The following is a 25000-nucleotide window of genomic DNA, read 5'->3' as shown; positions in this document are numbered from 1 at the left end:
AACCCATGAAAACAAATGAGGAAAAAGAGCTGTTGATGATTATGATGATTCTTCACTGAGATTCTAGATGGTTCACCAGTTCTTGCATTTTCAGGCATGGTGAATGAATACTTCAAAACCAATTTTTCCTACAATAAAAGGGCTGTGAAAATTGGGTTTTAAAGCTCTTGTTTTTAAACATTCACAAAGCTTATATCTGTACATTCTGCAGCATAAGCAGCTGATTAGAAAACTTCTTTTGCACCCTCATGTGTTGTCCCACAAACAAAGTCATTAGAGAGTTGATGATATTTGGCCACCACTGCTTCTTTATCTTGCAAATTAAGGAATTTACAATTAATGCAAGTAGACCTAGGATGAGGTATAACTTAAGTATAGTCCTGTATGGATGCTCTATTAGTATTACCATGGAAGATTTCTGTACTTTTTTCTATCCCACTTCGAATAAACTGAGCAGTGTTATTTCCAGCAATTCTGGCAAGCCAATGATTTGCATATTATGCCTTTTATGATTTTCCTAACTATTGATTTAAACCATTAATAAGTCCTGCTATTATCTCTCATTGAGCTGTATGCATTTCCTGTTATTTGATTGCTTTATCATGCCCAGGCAGTCTCTCTTGCCATTTATTCATTATTTTTTTTTAATAATACTATCCAGCTGGCTTAGTGTATCCACTAAGACCTGCTGCACAAACATTGTTACATTTTTGGAAGTCTCCCATAAATTTTTGGTTCATCAGTCTTCACCTCTCAAGACTGCCATTTCACCATATACTTCACCCTGTGCTCTGTTAACATTCAGACAAAATGGTAGAGTACATACCTGATGGCAGCTAGAGCACAGGCTTCACATAGTTCAATAAGAGCCAGTACTTCATGGCGGCTAGGCCACAGGATTCACATAATTCATATGAGAGCCAGTGCCTCATGGCACCTAGGCCACAGGCTTCACATAGTTTGTATGGGAGCCAGTACCTCATGGAAGCTAGACCACAGGCTCTACATAGTTCATATGAGAAACAACACCTCATGCCAGCTAGGGCACTGGCTTCACCTAATTCATATGAGAGCCAACATCACATGGCAGCTAGGCCACAGGCTTCACACAGATCATATGAGAGCCAGTACAAGTCTGATCTGTAAAGCCATGCAGCATATTATTATGGATCATATAAACAAGGACATAGGCAATCTCCAAACAGTTGACATCACCCAGTTCAGATTTATCAAGGGCAGATCTTGCCTGTTGAACCTGGCTGACATCTTTAAGACTGTCACCAAGGCCCAGGATGAGGGGAATTCAGTACATACAGCTTATCTTGACTTGGCCAAGGCCTTTGACACAATCCCTCACTTAGGCATCATTAAAATGCTAACACAATTTGATGTAACACCCTATTTCATCAGGTGGGTGGCCAACTGGCTCACTGATAGGACCCACAAGGTCAAAATAGGTATCTCCCCCTCCGATAGCAGACCTATCACTAGTGGTGTTCCCCAGGGATCTATCCTGGGACCCCTACTGCTTGGCATCTACTTCTCAGAGATCCCGGCAAAGACAAAAGGCCTGTGGCTGACTAAGCGTGCTGATCACTGTAAGTTGGCTGCTGTCATTGACTTACCAAATGATTTTAACATAGTTCAAGAGGGTCTCACAGCAACAAATGACTGGTGCCAAAATCATTGCCTTAAGTTAAATGCAAAAAAGTGTATTATCATACGATTCAGCAAAAACATGGCCCCTACTGATTACCACATCAATAGCAACCTCCTAAGCATACAAGCTGTGGTGAGAGACCTGGGTACTCAGGTTGACAACAATCTCACACTTGACCATTATGTAGCAGCAGTGGTCAGAAAAGCCTTTTACTTGGTTCATCTCATAAGTAAAGAGATTGCATCCAGAAATAAGGAGGTTATTAACTCTCTCTGTAGTCTTCCCTCATTAGGCCAATAATTGAGTATAATGCCCTGTTTGGTATGTACCTCTCTAAACACCTGCATCAACTAGAAAAGCCACAGAAATACATCACAAAGAGAATCCATGGCCTTTAACACCTGTCCTATGTGGACAAGGTCAAATCACTGTCACTTTACTCGGTATCATACAGCTTGCTCAAAGGTGATCTGTGTCTCGCCTACAAGGCAATATCGGACCCTGTGCTACTAGAGATGCAACATATCCATAATTCTAACTCCTCACACATTACTTATTCAAAAGGCCTAAATCTGAAATGCGACATCAACAAAACCTGCTAGAGAGACAGGTTTGTCTCACAGAGGCTGCCCTGTCTCTGGAATAGACTTGCCATACATGTCAAACAGAGTATCTCTCTGACCCTCTTCAAGTGCAACCTTGATGAGTGGATGGGAAACCACAAATTTGTCCCAAGGGTTCCACCTGTGTCCCTCACTGACAGGGGAGACAGGTGCTGACTGAGGTTTCTTTTTTGGGGATAAAATCTTGGCTATGCTTGTAAGGGCCCCAGGGCCATTAGCTTAGTAACCTCCTATGATCCAATGAATAAATACCTCATGGCAGCTAGGCCACAGATGTCACATAGTTCAGATGTATTATCACCGTGGATTAACTATATGAAATGAGGCAGAATTGACAACCAGAGCTGCAAAATGTGCACCATATTTATTTTATTTGTTTATCCTTTGTTAACCAGGTTAGTCCCATTAGGCACTAGGCTAACTCAAGTTGGTAGTTATACTGCTAGGGGAAATTTGACCAGGTAATTTGGAAACTTCCCCTATTGTTCTCAATAGGTGCTGGGGGATCTGTTATATCCAGCTGAGCTACTACCAACTCAAGCAGACAGGACCTTGGTTTAGCAATTCATCTGAAATACAGCACATAAAAGTAACACTTTTATCCATATTTTAATACATTACAAATAATTTAATGCTATTAATCCTGCCCACAGATGCAGAGCAATAGGATCACATAATGATTGTGGTGCTGATTGGTAGTGCTCTGTCACTCAGCTATATACATTTCCATAAACAATGCTCATTGTGTAGGGTCTTCAACAGTCTTCAAAAATAAAATATGAAGTGCTCATTTCTGGAGTGTCCCCCTCCCATCCATTATAATAGCGTACACAGTGCTTATTGTTCAGGGGCACTCTCTTCTCACCTTACTTACAATAAAATCTACAACATTCATTGATCAGGAGTACTCACTACATAAAACCTTTTTAATAATTTCCACAGTGATTGTTGTTTAGGAGTACACCTTCTGTCTTCCTTTATTTAAGATAGCCATGCCTGGGCCATGTTGAATGTGAAGTACCAAAGTGAGTCTTGAATATGCTGAAACAAAGGAGGCAGGGCATCCAGGTGCATTTCTGCAAAGCAAGGAAATAGGTAAAGAAGTGTCCATAACTGAACGGCATAGATGTGGTAAAAGTGCCCAAAATGTAACTAGTAATCCAAAATTAGGCACCGGAGACCAGCAGTTCCAACACACAAGTGATTTAATGTTCAAACACAACAAAAGAACACACATCCACAAATAACATAAACGCTAATAAAAACACTTCCCCTTATGTTTTTGTCTCATAGAACTTCATCAGATGGGAAAAAACCTCATAGTTACATAGTTAAATAATTTTTCCTGTTTGAATAGACCAATGAAATCAGTGATTCAATTAGTTACCAAGATACAGAAAGAGTGGATTCTAAACTTCGTGTGGCAGTCTTACTAGTCTAGCACCATCTGGTGGACAAATAATAAAACACATGAAAATGTATATAAAGTCAAGAATTCACTTAAATAAATAAACCAGGATAATATAACATGAATATACATAAAAATGTAATAAAATGTAAAATTTTCACAATTTTGCAGACCTGAGCTTGAGTATAGGTTTTTAGACACCATTTCATTAAGTCCTGAATTGTTGCAAGCATCCAGGCAGGGCCGGCCTTAGCTGATATGGCATCCTAGGCGAAGTAGTGCTCCGGCACCCCTTAAGCTCCACCCACACCATACTCATGAAACACCCCTACAAGCCATGCCCACAGGTAGGTCACTCCTCATAAAAGCCACTCCAGTCATTCACTCCAAGAAAGCCAGTCCAGTCATTTCCTTTAATTATTTAAATGCATAGAAGAAAGGATACCTTGTAATGTAGTTTAAACTGCAAGTGAAGGTGGAAATTTATTTTAATAAACCTGCTTTAATCTGTTTCTCCTTCACACATACTTTACTATAAAAGTCATGTTTTCAGAAAGTAGAAGCCTATGTGTCTTGGTTCAAAGGGTTGCTTAGGTTAATCTAAACAGTTTAATTTAATCTGGGGTAGGCAAGCAAGTTTACAGCTCAGTGAAAGTAGAATAGCATCCTCTCTCCTCCCTGTGTATAGAAGCTTAAGCTAGAATAGCACAAACACAGATAGCCATTTGCTAAACAATACAATGAAAATAGGCTTAGCATGAACGGTACAATTCTCTGCCACTGAAACTGCATGAAAACCCATATTTATAGAAAATGCATTTGGTCAGTGGAGGATTAAGTTTACATTTGGGCTGTTTTCAAAAGCGACTCTTTACACACATTTTTACGGCCATGCATACATGTATTTGTTCTTTGATTTAACTTCCTGATTGCATTAAATTATATTCTTTATGTAATATAGCACCACTTGTTAGAATGTGTTTTAAATTTGTAGTTTTAAACATTCTTTTAATAAGCAAATAAACAAAATGCATAAACCAATAATGACAAAACTACCAATTTCAGAAAATTTCAACTATAAAAGGCCACTCAGACTTCTGTCATTACAATCCACCAGTATCACGCAATACAAACAATCTCTGCAGAAGAGAAATCATCTGAACATTTCCACATTAAAGAAATCTGTAACTAGTGAAGAGATTGCCACTGGCAAACAACTTTACATCTCAGTGTTTCATCTACTAATTCAGTGCCTGTTGCCCTTGAAGAATTAATTGCCTATATTACATTAAAAAACTTGGTAAACTGGTAAAATATTGCAATAGGAAATGACTAAAACTGAAAAGTTCATAGTTGCTAGGCATCTCATACAAAGGAGGACATTCTCAGGAGTGTATAACCCTATCCACCCTTAAAATGCACCAAATAATCAGCAATCAAATGGGCACTGCACTATCAATACTCCATCTACATGGTGTGGGAGCAGAATCCATAGCCTTCTGCATCAAAGACAATTATGCTACTAACACTGCTTTCAAATTCTACAACACAGTGTATCATTTGATAAACAAAACAGTTAGTTTTACACTGAAAACTGACTTAGCAAAATGTAAATACTTTTCATCTTCTCTTTGCTGGTGATTTAAAACTGTATAGCTCATCAGATGAGGAACTGAAAGTACATCTGCAAGTTGTCAAAACTTTTTCAGGTGAAATAAGAACGTCATTTGGTCTTGATAAATGTGCAAAAGCAACCTTTAAAGCAGGAAAACTGCAGCACCAGGAAATCAGTTTGAAACAAGAATGTCATATAAAAGAACTTGAGCAAGAGGGAGCATAGTGCAGTGGTTAGCATTGCCACCTCACAGCAAGAGGTTCTCTGGTTTGATTCTCGGCTGGGGTGCCTTCTGTACGGAGTCTGCATGTCCTCCCTGTGGTCGCGTGGGTTTCCTCCGGGTGCTCTGGTTTCCTCCCACATCCCAAAGACATGCAGTAGGTGAACTGGACACTCTAAATTGGCCCTAGGTGTGAGTGTGTGCGTGTGTGTGCCTTCTGTGGAAGGTTGGGCACCGGGCTGGCAACTCGACACCATAAAACTCCACTGCCAATCATGAGCAGACAGATGATCTGCTGTGGCGACCCCTAACCGGGAAAAGCCAAAAGAAGAAGAAGAAGATGAAGCAAAAGGGAGCATATAAATATTTGGGAATTGATGAAGGATCAAAAATAAAACATTAACAAATGCATATAAAACTTCATAAGGAATACTTTAGAAGACTTAAATTAATCCTGAAAACAGTGCTGACATCAAGGAACAATTTTCCAGGATATAAACCAATTTACTCTACCTGTCCTAACTTACAGTTCTGGAGTGACTGACTGGCCCCAAAAAGTGTTGAATAGATTACATAGGAAAACAAGAAGGATGCTTCATGCTCACCAAATGATTTATAAAACATCAGTGCATACCAAGATTATATATTCCCCGTTCCAAAGGAGGGATGGGCCTCCTTGAAATTGATTACATGTACAGATCAGCAATCATGGGACTCCACACATATCTGCTGACCTCACAAGATCCAAATGTAGTGAAAGTTTTGAAACATGTGCAGATAAATCAAAGATATGCTTCTGCTACATTAAGTAGAGAAGTTATCGGTGTCAAGCAGGAATGGAAATCAAACCAAAAGTAAATAAAAGTCAGGCAGCAAATGAATGTCCCAAAAAACAAAAAAGGTCACAAAAAACATAAAAGGTCAACTGGTCCGGGCTAGCAGAATGACATCTGATGACCAGGATTTTAAAAGAGGATGTGATTTTATAGCAGAAATGTTCAAAGCCAGAGGGTACCCTCTCACACTTTTGAATGATGCATTAACAGAAGTCATGGATGGTAGAGAGTCTAGGTTTACCCCTATTTTGGTTAAAAATCACCCCTCTGATTAAGGTATGAAGATAGAAGGGGCGTCTTACCAATCTGCTTTGACTATCACATATGATGGTGAAACAAATTTGGTCAAACAAGTTATAGACAAGGAGTGGAAAAAAATGGCAGCCTTATCAGATTTAAATTGTATATTTGACAAGCCACTTAAATGTGTGTACAAAAAAGGACAAAATATCAAAAATATGAGGTTCCCATTATAACAATTTCAGAACTCTCATTAGTAACAAAAAAAGGTACACACAAATGTTGAAGTTGTACCCAATGTAAGTACATATGGACTGGGGACATGTTATATTTAAAATGTAGAAACAAGTATATAACTACTAGAGGGTATGCAAATTGTAATACCACAGGTGTGGTATATATTGTTTTGTGTGGGGCATGTGACTCCTTCTATGTGGGTAAGATGGAAAGGAGGTTAAAATAAAGAATGTATGAACACCTTTATGATTTAAGGAAGAAAAATGATAATAATGCCCTGTACAAACATCTTCAGGCATGTCCAAAAGCAGAGTTTCAATTTTTTGTGATAGAGGTGGTCCCTATAGACCCCAGGGGTGGGCCATGGGAGACCAGACTCGAATACAGGGAACCATATTGGCAATTAGTCCTGGATGCTTGCAACAATTCAGGACTTAATGATATGGTGTCGATAAAACCTGTACTCAAGCTCAGGTTTGCAAAATTGTGAAAATTTTACATTTTTTTACATTTCTATGTATATTCATGTTATTTTATCCTGGTTTATTTATTTAAGTGAATTCTTGATTTTATATACATTTTCATGTGTTTTATTATTTGTCCACCAGATGGTGCTAGACTAGTAAGACTGTCACATGCAGTTTAGAATCCACTCTTTCTGTATCTTGGTAACTAATTGAATCACTGATTTCATTGGTCTATTCAAACAGGAACAGTTATTTAACTAGGTAACTATGAGTTTTTTTGCCCATCTGATGAAGTTCTATGAGACAAAAACGTAAGGGGAGGTGTTTTTGTCAGCGTTTATGTTATTTGTTGATGTGTGTTCCTTTTGCTGTGTTTGAACATTAAATCACTTGTGTGTTGGAACTGCTGGTCTCCAGTGCCTAATTTTGGATTACTAAGTACCCATAGTTGCACAAACTTTCTCTCTTTCACAAAACATGATACAGAGGAGAAACAAGGGTACTATGCCCATTCATACAATGATCAGAAGTGTGGTTGCAGGACATAATCTGAGGTTAGCTACATGGTCTAGCTGTTTGTGGCTTCTCTGTTTGTGAACTGGGGAAAGTACACTATAGCACAGCTGTTGTATTGGTTTGTAGTTCATAGCAGTGATGTTTAGAAATGTTCTCTACAATGCAAGTGTTCAGTGTTTCACCTAGAAAACTGTAAAAGTTGCCTTAAGCAAACTGCCCCTAAAACTTTCATGAACCGATACCAGTCTCTTGAGAGATTTTCATATAAAGCATACAGTCAGAGTAATCTCATTCTGGGTAAATGGTGAGAACAGCCTGAAGAATAAGTGGCAGTAGAATAAACTATGAGACACAAAGTACACATTGGGAAGGAGGAGGAGGGGTTTTAATTGAAAAACAAAGTAATTTTAATATGGCAGCCCCCAGGTCATTCACAGGTAGAAAAAAAATTACAAAGTAATAACATTTACGTAGAGTGAAGGTCATTACTACTGCAAAGAGCAAGACAATTTTGTCCTTTGTTTCTGAGCAGAGGGGCAATTTAAGTGCATAAATAGTATGTTTATTCACAGTTACTGATCCCTGGTTAACATTAGGCCATTGTTACACTGATTGGAGTACACAATCCTTAACCATCCTGTGAAAACAGTAGTCCAGGAATGTTGGTGTTAAGTAACAGGAGTAATGGGTATTTACCAAATGGTTTTACCAGTATTTTGTAGTCAGTAACAAGAGTTATACTGGCAAGCTGGCATTTCACCATAACAGAAACATCCTTTGCTTGTTTATGAACCGGTCATTTAAAGCTAGATAGAAAATATGCAATATTAAAACTATGCAACACTTTGCTTATACCTTGTCAAAAGTAAATTCTATGAGATTCCACCTGGACGAGCTCAAAATAGTAATGTCCAACTCCCCAGTGTTTATAATCATAGGAAATCAGTGCCAGTGTTCCTTCTAAGTGTGCATTGGCAGCAATTCCCTTTCGTATTTTGTTTTTCCCCCCATTTCTCTTTTTTCTATGATTATGAAGTCACAGACTTTGTATAAATAAATTATGGGGTATGGGGAGCATGCCCCACAAATGAGGGGTATGGGGCAGTTGTCCCCTTTAAAAAACAAGTTTTATACAATATATCATCAGAAAAAAGTTCAGATGGGATTTTTTTTGAGAACTGAACCTTTGTTAGCTTGAAGTTTCGTAAGTGAAGAGCAACACTGGTTATATAATTTTCCAGTTCACATTACAGAATTTTTATTTAAAATCTACAAGTTCATCAATGCAAGTGAATATTATCTTGATGTAGTAGTTTTTGTAAAACAGTAATCCAGTGTGAGATGTATAATGGCAGTATGCTCACAATGCAGAATGGAAGGCACTTTAGCACATAAGTAAACGTTTGTTCCTTGTACAAATCACAACTAAGCCTTTCTGCTATATATTACTTTGCTCAGTACTGTACAGTGTTATACTTCACAAATAAGTGGTCAAAATGCCTTAAGAAGGGCACTCCAACAAAAAAGCTTAAAAAACATGTTTTTAAAAACAGCTGATTAAAAGCAGGTAATGTATACAGACATGTCGTAACCTGTGAGTAGAAATCAGGAAACTCCAGGAAGTATAATTGTTCTTTATGCAAGGAATCATTCAGGGCACAAAGTGAGTAGCATTCTTATAGCCACAAGCTAATACCTGCTAATTAAAGGTCAACTTCTCTTTCTCCATCATATGTTTTAATGAATTCACTTATATTTTATAAGGCAGAGAAACCCTTAAAAATGGAATAACATTGCATGGGCCTTGCCTCCCAGTTCTTCGCCATATGAGCGGATACATCCTTAACTGCATTTACTAAAAACAGTGGGCCCTGGAAATCTTCAAACTACTACTTAGGGCTTATATTATCTCTCATACAGAACTCAAACAGGTGGGGAAAATCTTCTTAATACCTGTCTTCTTCTGAATGAGCAAAGGCTAAGTATTTCAGTCTTATGATCTCACAAAACAGCCTACACTGCCCACCAGAGATTGTGATGAACATGCCAGAAGACAGCTTGTCAGGTGCAAAGAACTTGTTCATATAGTAACTTGTTGGCATAACAAGCACTCTGAATAGTACAGTTTATATAAGAACTAACTATCCCTGGCAGTGCTCTCTGACTTATTTGTGAGAAACTATAGCAGGTAGGCTATAACTGGAGATTCAGTGTTTCCCACTGGTTTTGTATCTTTCAGCTTTTTCACAGTTAGGGGTCGCCACAGCAGGCTTGCCGGGCCTAATGCACAACCTTCAACGAAGGAACGCCCATTCACGCATGTCACCACACAGAAGATGCTCTAACTGAAAATCGAGCGGGCAACGTCTAACTGTGAGGCGACAACGCTACCGCAGCACCACCACTGCGGCTTCTCAGTGTTTCCCACTGTAAAAAGAAGAAAAATCTTTCCAATGGCAGTGTATTTTTCCGTCATGCTACTGGAAAGGATAGCAATGTTGATGGAAATGTTTCTAGTCATACCTTTGTAGAATTTGTCTGTGTATTCTGCATTAATCAGTTCCTTCAAGAATTTATTCTTTTTTCCAAACTGCAGCAATTCTGTTACAATATTAAATGTCTGATCATTAATATTCAACAAGGCCTTCATCAGACATGTCTTCCCATTTGAATGGTCAGTGCACTTTGACAACAGGAATTCTACAAGAGAAGGAGAAAAAAGAAAACTTCACTTGGACGTCAACGTAGAGCTTTTCAAGCATAACTAACTTAAAGAGATATATATTTTACCAATTACTTGAACAAAATACTAGCAAAGTGCTTTCAAAGAATTAATATAGACATGATGAGTTCTTTAACAATATTGAGATGAATGCATGGTGCTCACTGTCAGTGCACACTATAAAAAGAAGCAGTGATTTAGTGGTTAGGGTACACTGAATGGAGTATACTATTAGATTACAACATACCTCTGCATTTAGACATAATGTAGAATTGATGGATATGTGATGTTACTACAAGCTAACCAGCTCATAAGCTTTCCTGAAAAGCTGTAGTCACAGGGTTAATTGCCCTGCCATAAGCCTGATATAGCAGTCTGGCAGTGTGGAGATAGGATCTGCTATGTCCTCTCACAATCCTCTTGGCTGAGCACTCATGTATAGTTGCTGATATAAAGGAAATTTCCTGTTGGATTTGGAAGTCCAGTCTTCCGAAGAGAAATAATTTTCAACAATCTAGTTCATCAGTCCTGTTATTGATTAGCTGTTTAGTGGTCTGGTTATTCCCAAAAAAATAGAGAGTTTCAGAAACTTCATAAATTATGCATAAGCCTCAAAAAATTATGGCAAAATCAGGAAGGATAATTCCCATAAAGATAAAAACTACATATTCAAATGAAATAGGCAATTAAGAGGGCTACTTAGGTCAAGCAAAGCCAACTTTGAAGTTAAGGTAGCCACCCAGTCGAACAGTAACCACAAAGCTTTCTTTCACTGTGTCAGAAATCTCAAGGGCAGCACATAGCAATGTGCTGAACTGATGATTAATGATGCCTCATTCAATGAACCTGGCGATATAGTTAACCTGCTAGTGGACAAATTCAGTTCCAACTTTACCTCCCTCTCACCTCCAATAATCCCCCAAAGATCCCCTCAAACAGAACCCCTTCAATTATAACATGGGAGCATGTATGGGCTGCTCTTGCTAAAGCCAAGAACACAGCTTCATTGGGCCCTAATAACATCCCAGGATGCCTCATGAACAGTCTAAAACACAGCGTCTCAGAATCCCTGGAGTCTTTATTTAACTGCAGTCTTAAGGCAGCTTTGTGTGACTCGAAAGGAGGACTGTGATGGTCATTCCCCTTCATAAGGGAGGAGAGGACCTTCTACAGAGACTAGAAATTACAGACTCATTAGTCTGACTAGTCTTATTTGTAAAATCATGGAAAGAATTATCATGGAAATTATCAAGGAGGGCATAGGACACCTCCAAAAGTTGGATCCATCCCAGTTTGGCTTTGTCGAAGGAGGGTCATGCTTACTGAATCTGGTGGATTTTTTTGAAAAGGTCATTAAGGCAATGGGTGACAGGAAAAATGTGAATACTGCCAAGCTAGATCTAGCTAAAGCATTTCATACAATACCCCACTCAAGCTTTGTCAACAAACTTACAGAACTAGGTATAAACATCTTTATAACACACTGGATAGCTAGTTAGTTCATTGATAGGACCCAAGAGGTAAAAATCAGTGAGGCAACCTCGACAAACTGGTTGATCACCAGTGGAGTCCCCCAGAGCTCTGTGCTAGGCTCACTCCTCTTTGGCATTAACTTCTTAGATGTCAAAGGCAATGTTAATGGCCTATGGCTAACCAAGTTTGCAGATAATTGCAAACTGGGAGCAGTCATTGAATCCGACCAAGATGAGAACACCCATCAAGAAGGTTTAACACAGACAAATGCTTGGTGCAAAAGCCATGGCTTAAAACTCAATACCAAGAAATGCATTATAGTACCTATTGAGAAGACTGCCACCCCAGGTAACTACGTCATCAATAAAACACCCATAGAAGTTGATTCATTAGTCAGGGATCTGGGAAATCATGTAGATAGCAACCTAGCCTTTGACCAACATGCGTCCAAGGTAGTAAGGAAATCCTTCTATGTTACTCAACTTATAAGCCAGGGCATGGTGTCTAGGTCCAGTGAGGTCATCATACTACTGTACTCACACGTCATCAGACACGTAGTAGAGTATAATGCCCCCTTTGGTATGTACCTGACCAGGCAAATGTAGCAACTCCAATACCCACAAAGGTTTCTTACAAAAAGAATACAGGGAGTAAACACAATGTCCTACAATGGTGACCTTAAATCCCTGTCTCTTTATTCAGTATCATACAGACTTCTGAGAGGTGATCTTTGCTTGACATACAAGGCATCCCTGGACTCTGTTTTGATGAGACTTATGCACATCTGCAAAACAAACAATATCAGAACTACTAGATTAAAAGATCTAACTTTTGCTCCCTCACCCCAAAACAATAGGCAAATGATACATTTTGATAACAAACCATCAGTGAAATGCTAAAAGTATTGTCAAATAAACTGCCCCTGAAACATGTACACATTTATCACAGAACATTCCATTTTATGCAATTGCCAGTCATGTCTACCTGTGACTAGCATTCCCCTACAGGTGTGTATGGGCCATCCTAGAAGGCTAACAGCCCTGTGTCATTGACAATATAGTACATTTACATTTCATGGAAATAATAGAAAAGTGTACAGGGAAAATAGTTGCAACATTAGCAGGTGTAAATTGTTCATCTCCCAGGCCCTAACTTATAAATGTTTAATCTCCCAAGCCACTGCTTGCACTTTTCAATGGAAATTGTCAGAGATGTGGGATGCATGCTATTCTTAAAAAAGGCCCTTGTGGTCATTAGCCTAGTAAACATCTATCGCACTATGACAGTTAAGAAGGCTGTGCATCTGAGAAAGTAAAATGCCCTGACAAACATGTCTATGCCATCAGTACACTTCTAAGACATGCCTGCAGATAAAAGTAGCATTTGCTAATGTGTGTGTGTGTATGTGTGTGTGTGTGTGTGTGTGTATATATATATATATATATATATATATATATATATATATATATATATATATATATTTATTTATTTATTTATTAACATATTTTCTTACTGACAGCATATCCAGTATACAGCTGAAAAATGAAAGCTTACCTTATCAAGATCAGTAGTTTTCTGTGCAGAAAAATCCAAAGTAATATCTTCTTTTGTTTTATCAACATAAACAAGTTTTCTCACCTTCAGATTCTCTATCTACTCTATTCCCTTTTTATAGTATAGATTCAGGGCTGTGAGCATGGTGAATATGCAAATGAGGTGTGAATTCATTAGAATTGCTGAATCATAAATACTTGGCTCTGATAGCAGATGTAAACATAGTGCAGGCACTCCCTTTGTATTTGTTGCTAATGGATTGCAATTGTGAATGATTACTGGTAAGGAAAAGGAAAACACAACAACAACAATTCAGACTTCCCTACCTCTAGTGGGTGTGTCAGCCAGGTTACACTTACAAAGTGCAGAAGTAATTGCACCAAGGTTTTAAATGTTAGTAAGCAAAACACATTTCACAGTTTTTGTTCAGTAACATCTAACCTCCCCTTCATTCCTTGACAACGGTATATTACTGCCATTTAATATCCTCACACATTTTAAGGAAAATTATATAGAATGCCTTACAGAGTGCATGTCTCAGATTACTGGTCAGATAAGATAAAAATGAGCAACAAATGCAGAGAGATAAGACAGATCTGCATTTATGCTAGCAATAGTCATAAATGGTTATGGATCACTCAGTGCACTACATCTGAAATTAATACATCTACAAACAGCAGTCATATGTTTTGTTAGTACTGTGGATGATTTTGCAATTAGTTGTATGCACAATGATTTTAGTTCTCTGCTGCAAAGCTGTTTGTGTGGCAAAGAAGGATAAGACATTCTTACTGTATTTTGAAGGTTCGTTGGAGTGAGAGTTCAAATCCAGACCTGTGTAAAAATATTTCATTTGTGCCAACATAAATTAACAACCTTAACAACACTACCAAGTTAATAGATTTTTTTCTTCATTTCACCTAATTTTCTCTTTTTTTAATGGTAGTGTTTGTGTGGTGTGTGGCTTAGCGCAAACAAGGGAAATGGAGAAACACACTGAATGTCAGATTTATCTCTGCTTATTTCATTTGCGTGATGCTTAGCAGCATGGAAACTTCAACTAGTGGCTCACACAGGAAGCAGACAGAACACCCACAAACAGGGACAAACACACAACCTAAGGATAATGTAGACATCACACCCTACAAGCAGACCATCTCATATGTGACCTGTGTCCTGGGGTAGATGGTATGTGGAAAATCCAAGAGCATGTGGCCAGAGTGGTATCTACCCATGTATGTAACACAACTACTGAGTATGTGCAGGATATCCACATCAAAGGCCATAATAACTCCAGAGTTCACAGCCTTCATTACACCAATAACTGAGTACAATGCATCCTTCTTCATGTTCCTCCCTACACATCTTCCAGTGTTGTGTAAATGAAGTGTACCACCTATGCCCCAGTGAGCTGTCACACACATCTTATTGGCCATACTGAGGTATTCATTTTTGTTGCAGAAAATTACTGTCTGATGGTATGGATCCCCCATCAAGATGATATACCAGATGCATGTGTGACACCTGTTCTGGTGATGCACACAGTACATACATAACTGTTTGACAACACTGATGGCCTGGGTTACATTTGTGACAGTGTGAATTGTACCATAAATAAATAAATAAATAAATAAATAAATAAATAAATACACATATATACATATATATATGCCATGCACACCAGTCAACTACCCTGTAGTGATTATAATGTCACATCCAGGTATAGCAGTGTCCCTTCTAATGCATCTGGCAAATGTTACAGTGGCAGGACAGTATGCTTTAATACCCTCATAGATTGCTGACATGTCAAGATAGTTGTACAAGTATGTTCATGCAGTACCATCTGTGATCACTCTGAATCACATATGTTGTGTCAGAGACATGGGATTATTGGTGGTATTACTCTGATATTGCCCATGATTGTGCATGCTTCTTTTACTGTTGTCCATGAGCCTGTAACTGTGCCCCACTTGTTGGAGACCTCTGCTGATATTACAGTCATATTCAAGCAAAGCAGTTTCCACAGCTTCACAATATGCACCCAACCCCAATTGTATATATCATCCCTGAAAGATGTCCCCTCCATTGTTGCCACAATGCTTATCTGACAAAGATGTCTTATCCATTGTTATATCACCCTGTCAGTAACATGATATACATTTTCACTGTGCAGTCCATACTGTACCATGTCGATATGTGATTAGTGTTCCTCCTACAAATGTCTTCCATTCCATCTGCTGTACATTATATTTCACCTGTCCTCTTTCCCTGTGTTCACTCCTACAATTAATCTGTGTGTCCCTATTCAAAACACGCAGTTCCCCTGACTGTTTATTTTAAATGTCAGTCCATGTACCTTACAGGTCATTAATACAACTTTTGTACAGAATGTCTGGAATGAGATTTAACAATGCTCTGCACTGTATACACTGTCCTGTACAGTGCTTAGACCATATACATTGCTATATAATAAAGCCTGGTAATCAATGTGGCATTCTGCTCAATCCCGCTAACCTAGTTTGCTCTACTGTAAACAAGTTTGCTATTCATGTTGCTTTATATGGTTTATTGACTATCAACACTGTTGACAGCCATGAAACTGCATATGTTTATATTTAAACATGGTGTATGGCATGAATATGTAATCACCACTGCTGCTCACTGCACAAACATGTATGAAGCCTCCACAGAGTGCATTGAATCCCACTGATTATTTTATTTAAAACATTAAGTACATCAAATAAAGTTTTGATTAAGAGTTGATACATTACTTCATAACTAAATTTACACAAAGTTCAGAAAACATTTAGTAATGGAGATACTTAGTTGAGTCATGTTATTCTGTTTCATTTACACATTTAATAATGTAGTTTATAGTTGTTCACTCCTTTTTGCTCTTAACTTAGAAATAGAATGGTCTTAATTAAGTATAAGTACTTACTCCCTGAATTTGGTATAGGTTTATACAAGTGATAGGAAAAGTTATTTTATTTTGGATAGGTGGGAATAGTCTATCTAGATTATCTTTCAGGCTAGGAATATGTGTATCCAGTGACAGCCTGGGTCTCAATTTTTATAGTAAACTCAGTTTATGTTGTGTTGTAAAATACATTGTATACAGTTTGCATTTATGCTGTGTAAAATGTAAATGTACTTAAATTTTTTAGATTGAGATTAGTAAAGGTAGATGTTTTTCAGTTTGTTATAAGTTGCAGTATTAAGACTGACTCAAATGGCATAAACAATATAAGAAGAAATTATTATTATAAAGTATTGTTTTTAAATATTAATGGTTTGAACACTGGCAGTCCAATAGACTCTACTCAAAGATGTGATTGTAAAGCTGATATATTTCTTTTCTTCAAGAAACTAATTTAATAGAGCAAAACTAATAAACTAAAAACTAAAAACTATAAATGTTAGTTCTATATTTTGAGAAGAGAGAAGTGGTAAAGTAATAAAATAATAAAGTGAAATTATCTTATGAAAAAAGACGCATGCACAAACTACAATCATATATAAATATTCAGATAAAAAGGGTAAGGCTTCTATGATAATTCTGGAATTTGAAAGGAAATATATACTTTAGCTAATCTATACTGATTTCCATGAATGGGAGCTAAACTGGCAATATCTCAGCTGGATATAGTTTTATGTAACTGCAATGAAAGTTTAATCTTATGATATCAGCCATGGTAAAAATTAAAAAAAAAAACAGACTAAAGAAATTTACCTTAAGAATGTAATGGATAATTCTGGAAAAAACTCAATGTTTTTCAACCATCCATTACTGACATGCCTTGGGGAATCAAACCAGAACAGACAGATTATATGTATCAAAATAATTAAAACATATGATGAATATTAATAAGGTTACACTAACAAAAAGAATACCAGCACATATTACAAAACAAGAGGGCTTTACAATTGATTAAATAAAGCAATAAAAGCATACCTGAATTATAATAAAGATGAGGATTATATTGTTCTATGGGATTAATTAAAAATGTTTATCAGTAAGATTAAAGCATGATGCAATTAGCTATATAAACAATAAGATTACAATATCTCCAACACAAAAACGATAACAGCAAGTAAAACTGGAAGGCCGGGAGCAAAATAAAAATTATATTAGCTTACTAAATCTTTTACCAAAATGAATCAAGAGATCAACAAAAATAAAAGAGGAACAACTTCAGAGAAAACAAAATTACAATCTAATGCTTTGACACCCCAGAAGCTTCACTGACTTGGTACTCAATATAAATTGGTTTGCATGTTCAAACAAAAAAAAATAATTCCAAGTAAAAAGACATCCAATACTGAGGAAATGTAAGACATTAAAATGAAGATATTAACTTAGGAGATAAAAACAGATGAGAATTTCATGGAGAAATTAAACAAATATAATTAGTAAAGTGAATGGAAATCAATAGCTATGTTGATACAACACATCTGTAGTGATTAAAGAACAAATTAAAATGTTAAATGGGTAAAGCTCCAGGACTAGATAGTACAATCTTAATAATTTATAACCAATTCCCCAGAATATACTTTAGTTATCGAAGAGAGTATGTTAATTACTACAAAATTCTTATCAAATACCTCCATAATGGAAATATGCATTAATCACACCTATTTTGAAACATGGGAATAAGTCAGAACTTTATCTATCTTATAGAAAAATAGCTTTATTAAATATAGAATACAAAATGTTTTTTCCATTTATACTAAAAGAATGAAAACTATCTTACATGGAATTAGTAACAAACTTAGACAGGGTTCAAAGTAAATAGGTGAACCTGAAATAACAATAAAAGGATAATAGTGTTAAGTGATTATGTATATTTTACTCAATGTAAGTTAGATACTGTCTCTTTAGACATTTGATTATGCTAATTAGAAATATTTGTTTAAAGCTTTATGATTATTTAACATTCTAGAACAGTTGATATTATTGATAGAGAATTTATAAGCATATGCTAACATTAGGCCCATTTCTCAACCTTTCAACCTTTATAAAGGTACAAAGCAAAGCTGTCCATTATCATCACTACTGTTTGTATTTGCTGTTGAACCCCTTAGAAATTTTGTAAGCAAATCTGATGAAACTGAATGTATCATCTCTCTTAGATATTACTAATCAAAGATATAGCTATTTGCAGATTATTTCAGTTAACTATACAATATGTAAATAATTAATTGAGTTGTTTACTTGATTTTATTAATTTGGGAATATTTCAATTTTAGAAGTTAATCATAAAACTGAAATATCACTATTAAATTAAACATTGAAACTAAGTTTGTTAGAAGTAAAAAAAAATTTACAAAAAAGAAAACTCACTTCAAATATCTAGGGTTAGTTTCATCAAAAGATTTACATTCTATAATTAAATCATGACAGTTTGATAGATAACACAAATCAAATTTAAAAAAAGTCAAATTATAGTTTTATCTTTGAAGATATGTTAATTGAATCAAAATGGTTTTATTACCAGAACTGTTATGTATTGCAAAAACTTAAACTGTTCCTGCTAAACCGACAATTAAAAAAATTAGAGAGAAGATACCGGTGACCTTTTTATGGTATCCTCAAAAGCTAGGATTTGTTTTACCAATCATATTAATACTTAAAATAGGAAAGGAATTGATTTTCCAAATATTGTAACATATGTTTTGGCATCAAATTTTGAAATATCTACTGGATAAAGAAAAACTACATTAGTGTTTGGAAATTGTTACAAGGAAATATATAAAACTTTTCAAATCCGAATGATTAGGGAGAATCATTTTTATATGCAACTCTGAATGATTTAGGATTATATACAAACTTGGAAAGAGAGGAGTGTAGTTTATAGAAGAAATTAATTTGTATTGGTATTTCAGCAGCATTGAACAGGTATAACATTCTGGGTAGGATGTTTATTTTGATAATGGCAACCCTGGCTAATACAGATAAATGATGTTTTTCCCATCTATGGAGGTCATGTTGCATTGTCAACCATAGGTTTGTTACATTGCTTTGATAGACCAATGATAAGTTTTGATGAAACGTAATTTCAAGGTATTTCATAGTGTGTTCAAATTTCATTTCTGTGGGCAGAAGGAATATTTTTAGTTTGGAGGTTAGATTGGCAGGAAATAGTAGTAATTTTTCTGGGTTTCATAATTAGAGAATTTTGAGTAGAAGCTTATACAGGATATGATTTTCACGATATCAGAGCTCGATATTGTAAAATACAGGTTCTGGTCATCTGTGAAGTCTGTAAAAGAAATCATTGTATTATATAAATTTGGTATTTTTTGGTAGTTTTTTTTGTGTAATAAGTAGAAACAGTGGTTCAATATACAAAGTGAAGAGAGGTGGTGGCAGGGGGCATCCCTGTCTAGTTCCATTTTTAATATCTATTCTAGCAGAGAGTCTTTTATTAACTTGTAGTATAGTATGTGCTTTGGAATATAATACTTTAATCATCATCATCATCTTCTTTCGGCTGTTCCCATTAGGGGTCGATAGAGCGGATCACCTGTTTCCATTTCTTCCTGTCCTCTGCATCTTGCTCTGTCACACCAACCACCTGCATGTCCTCTCTCACCACATAGATAAACCTTATCTTAGGCTTTCCTCTTTTTCTGTTACCTGGTAGCTTCATTCTTAGCATCTTTATTCCAACATATTCAGCATCCCTCCTCAGCACATGTCCAAACCAATGTAATGTTGCTTCTCTGGCTTTGTCTCCAAACCTTCCAACCTGGGCTGACCCTCTAATATACTTATTCCTAATCCTGTCCACCCTCGTCACACCCAGTGCAAATCTTAACATCTTTAACTCTGCCACAACCAGCTCAAACTCCTGCCTTTTTGTCAATGCCACTGTCTCCAACCCATATAACATAGCTGGTCTCACTACCCTCTTGTAGACCTTCCCTTTCACTCTTACAGGTACTCGTCTGTCACAAATCACTCCTGACACTCTTCTCCACCCACTCCATCCTGCCTGTACTCTCTTCTTCACCTCTCTTCCACACTCACCATTACTCTGAACTATTGACCCCAAGTATTTAAACTCATCCACCTTTGCCATGTCTACTCCTTGCATCCTCACCATTCCTCTATCCTATCCTTCCTCTCATTCATGCACATATATTCTGTCTTAGTCCTGCTGACCTTCATTCCTCTTCTTTCTAGAGCATATCTCCATCTCTCCAGGGTGTCCTACACCTGTTCCCTACTCTCACTGCAGGTAACAATGTCATCTGCAAACATCATAGTCCATGGGGACTCCTGTCTGATCTTGTCTGTCACCTGTCCATCACCATTGCAAATAAGAAAGGGCTCAGAGCTGATCCTTGATGTAACCTGTCCTCCACCTTAAACACATCTGTCACTCCAACTGCAGACCTCACCGCTGTCACACTACCCTCGTACATATCCTGTACCACTCTTACATACTTCTTTGACACTCCTGACTTCCTCATACAATACCACAACTCCTCTCTAGGCACCCTGTCATATGCTTTCTCTAAGTCTACAAAAACACAATGCAACTCCTTCTGACATTCTCTGTACTTCTCCATCAACACTCTCAGAGCAAACATCGCATCTGTAGTGCTCTTTCCTGGCATGAAACCATACTGATGGTCACTAATCATCATGTCCCTTCTTAACCTAGCTTCCACTACTCTTTCCCATAACTTCATGCTGTGACTGATCAATTTAATTCCTCTGTAGTTACTACAGCTCTGCACATCACCCTTATTCTTAAAAATTGGTACCAAAACACTTTTCTCCATTCCTCAGGCATCCTCTCACTTTCTAAGATTTCATTAAACAATCTGGTTAAAAACTCCACTGCCATTTCACCTAAACACCTCCATGCTTCCACAGGTATGTCATCTGGGCCAACAGCCTTTCCATTCTTCATTCTCTTCATAGCTATCCTTATTTCCTCCTTGCTAATCCATTGTACTTCATGATTCACTATCCCTACATCATCCAACCTTCTCTCCCTCTCATTCTCTTCATTCATCAACCCGTCAAAGTACTCTTTCCATCTCCTCAACACACTCACCTCGCTTGTGAGTATGTTTCCCTCATTATCCTTTATCACCTTTACCTGCTGCACATCTTTACTAGCTCGGTCCCTCTGTCTAACCAATCGGTACAGGTCCTTTTCTCCCTCCTTAGTGTCCAACCTTTCATACAACTCTTCATATGCCTTATCCTTAGCCTTCGCCACCTCTCTCTTTGCCATGCACCTCATCTCCTTATACACCTGTCTACTTTCTTCATCTCTCTGACAATCCCACTTCTTCTTTGCCAACCTCTTTGCCTGTATACTCTTCTGTACTTCCTCATTCCACCACCATGTCTCCTTGTCATCCTTCCTCTGTCCCAATGTGATACCAAGCACCTTTCTAGCCATCTCCCTTACTAGCTCTGCTGTAGTTACCCAGCTATTTGGTAACTCTTCACTGCCACCCATTGCCTGTCTTAACTCATCCCTGAACTCCATCTCACAATTACCCTTTTTTAATTTCCACCATTTGATCCTTGGTGCTGCCCTCACACTCCTCCTCCTCTTCTTGATCACCAACGTCATCCTACAAACCACCATCCTATGCTGCCTAACTCCACTTTCTCCAGTCACCACTTTACAGTCTCCAATCTCCTTCAAACTGGCCCTCCTACATAAGATATAATCCACCTGTGTGCATCTTCCTCCACTCTTGTACATCACCCTATGTTCCTCCCTCTTGTTAAAATACGTATTCACCACAGCCATGTCCATCCTTTCAAAATCCACTACCATCTGACTTTCTGCATTCCTTTGTTTAACATCATACCTACCCATCTATACTTTAATGAATGTTATATTCCGGGGGAATATTGAAGTATGTAAATAATAAACTGGCTCATTCCCAGACACTGCAAACTTTAATAGACCAAACGAGCAAAAAAACACATAATAATTCTATACATATGAACAGATAACTTAGCGCTTTCACCCACATACATAGTCAGGCATCATCAGAGTAAAAAAACCCTTCATCTTTGTTGCATTTAAAGCTATTAGTTACAAACACACCCCTCTAGGCAATCAACCCCTACCAAAAAACAATTTATAAATTAAAGTCACAGTAAAACATCACTCCTATGCTTGCTTAAAAGCACTGTTATTTATAACTAGAAAAAATATTATTCAACTAAAACACAGACATTTTAAAAAACCTATATATAAACATTTGTGTAAAAGTAGTAAATACAAATAATAAATAAAAAATAAAAAAAATAATAATATAATACTTAACATTCTTCAAACAAATGTAGATTTGTACTTTAAAATACTAGAGACTGAGATGTGATCATTAATGCCTGGAGGTCTAGATGCATTCAGCCTCAACTGCCAGATGCACTCCCTCATCTCAAGTAAAACTTTTAAATCACCTCCTTTGTCATTAAATGGAATTCTGTCTATTACAAAAACAGAAATCTCTTAAAATTAGGGCAACTCAGACTATGCATATACAAGGCATTATTAGTTCTTTTGTTCCTGATATCTCTTAGTTGTTCCAGGATTCTGAGCCTTAACTTTCTTGTTGTTTTCCCAACATAGAAAGTTGAACAGCTCAAACATGTAGCAATGTACACTACCATCTTAGTATTACAGTTACAGAATCCAGGACACCTAATAGTTTTATAGAAGCCTTGAACCGCCACATAAGGGCCATTGTTGATAAACTTAGATATACTACAAACTCCACATTTACTCATTTTGGAGCTCTTATATGTCTCAATATTAGGTTCAGCTTCCATCAATTCTTTAAGGTTCCTACCCTTACTATATGTAAAAATTGGGGTGTTACCTATAATACTTATAGTATCACTATCAAAAGAACTTTGCCAAGTATCTTTAATAATTCTAATAATTTGTCCTGCCTGCCCATTATATGGCAAAATCATAGCCCGTTTTTTGTATTATGCATGGGACTCTGAAGCCAACTCATTCCCCTCCTGGAATTCCTTCATTAAACCCCCATGTAAAATAGGTTTAAAGGATGTAGTTCTCTTAGTTTCTATTTCTTTTCTAACTCTTGACAAAATTTCTTGTGGATAACCCCTTTCTGTAAACATAGCAGTCAGGCTGGTCAACTCAATGTTTAGCCGTTCATCCTCACTAATCAGCCTGGATAATCTAACCATTTGGCCTTTGACCAAGTTCTTCTTGATATAGTGGGGATGACAACTCTGAAAATGCAAGAAACTATTAGAATAAGTTTTCTTGCGATATATACTCGAATTTAGGCTTACATCATGCATGTTTTTGTATAACAATATATCCAAATAATTGCAGGTTTTCCCATGTATAGTGTAGGTGAATTTTAAGAATGGGGTAGTGTTGTTAAGAAAATCAACAAATGTATGGATCTCGTCCTTACTCCCTGTCCAAAAAATTAGTATATCATCAAGGTAACGTAAATAAAGCGTTACCTATTTCATATACTCAGTAGGGAACACCTTCTCCATCTCCCATTCCGCCAGTACCAAGTTGGCATAGATTGGCACACACCTAGCACCCATGGCAACTCCTGCCACTTGTCTAAATAGTTCACCTTCAAATCCAACAAAATTGTTTGACAGAACCATTTCCATAAGATCTACTATCACACTATGTTTAACAGTATGGAAACCACTGTATTTGTCCAAACTCCTACTAAACATTTCCAGACCTTGGACCTGAGGAATGATCAAAAAAAGGTTTATAACATCAATTGTCACCATCAAAAATGGTTCAAAGATTTGTTTTTGTCTAATAACCTCCAAACAATGCCACGAATCCCACAGGATATGTGGCAAACTTTTAACAATACCTTTACAATGAAAATCTACATAGGAGGCCATTGCTTCTGTTTTGAAGCCTTTTGCTGACACTATTGGGCAAAAGGGTGGGTCATTCTGATTTTTGTGAATTTTTGGAATTCCAAAAATGGAGGGGGTCACTGGGAATTCAACCATCAAATAATGGTATTCATTAACATCAATGATCCCTTCCATTAACCACCCGTAAAGACGCCAGTCAATTTTAGTGTATGCCATACACATTTCGTTCCTAGATACTCTGGTATATGTGTTTGTATCACTCAGAAGACTGTACATCTTGTTCGAGTAGTCAGTGTTAGACATGATCACCACCCCCCCTCCCTTGTCAGGTTTCATGACCCTATACAAATTAGTGGTAGTTAGTTCTTGAAGACAAAACCTCTTCCCAGGTGTTAGGTTATCCAGTTCCCTCCTTGGTCCCCTTAACATTCTTCTAAGTTGTGCCTCACACAACTTCTCGAAGATATGAATACATGAGTGTGCAGGAGGTATAAAGGTACTCGACCTCTTTAGTCCAATCACATTGTCAATGGTTGGACTAGGTTTT

General features: G+C 37.1%; 1 protein-coding gene across 3 annotated transcripts in view; it reads right to left on the bottom strand.

Annotated features, from left to right (window-relative positions):
- Nucleotides 1-25000, bottom strand: part of TRPV3 (transient receptor potential cation channel subfamily V member 3) — a 579202-nt gene that overhangs the window by 338024 nt on the left and 216178 nt on the right. For all 3 annotated transcript variants that reach the window (XM_044080834.1, XM_044080833.1, XM_044080836.1), the window contains exon 5: nt 10346-10522. In XM_044080834.1, the coding sequence (XP_043936769.1) occupies nt 10346-10522 (177 nt within the window). The remainder of the gene's footprint in view (nt 1-10345; nt 10523-25000) is intronic.

Source organism: Protopterus annectens, chromosome 8.part0, assembly GCF_019279795.1.
Source record: "Protopterus annectens isolate FY-2018-M chromosome 8.part0, PAN1.0, whole genome shotgun sequence".
In the NCBI taxonomy this organism is placed as follows: domain Eukaryota; kingdom Metazoa; phylum Chordata; order Ceratodontiformes; family Protopteridae; genus Protopterus; species Protopterus annectens.
Note: the sequence above shows the minus strand (reverse complement) of the source record. Positions and strands in the feature narration are given on the sequence as shown.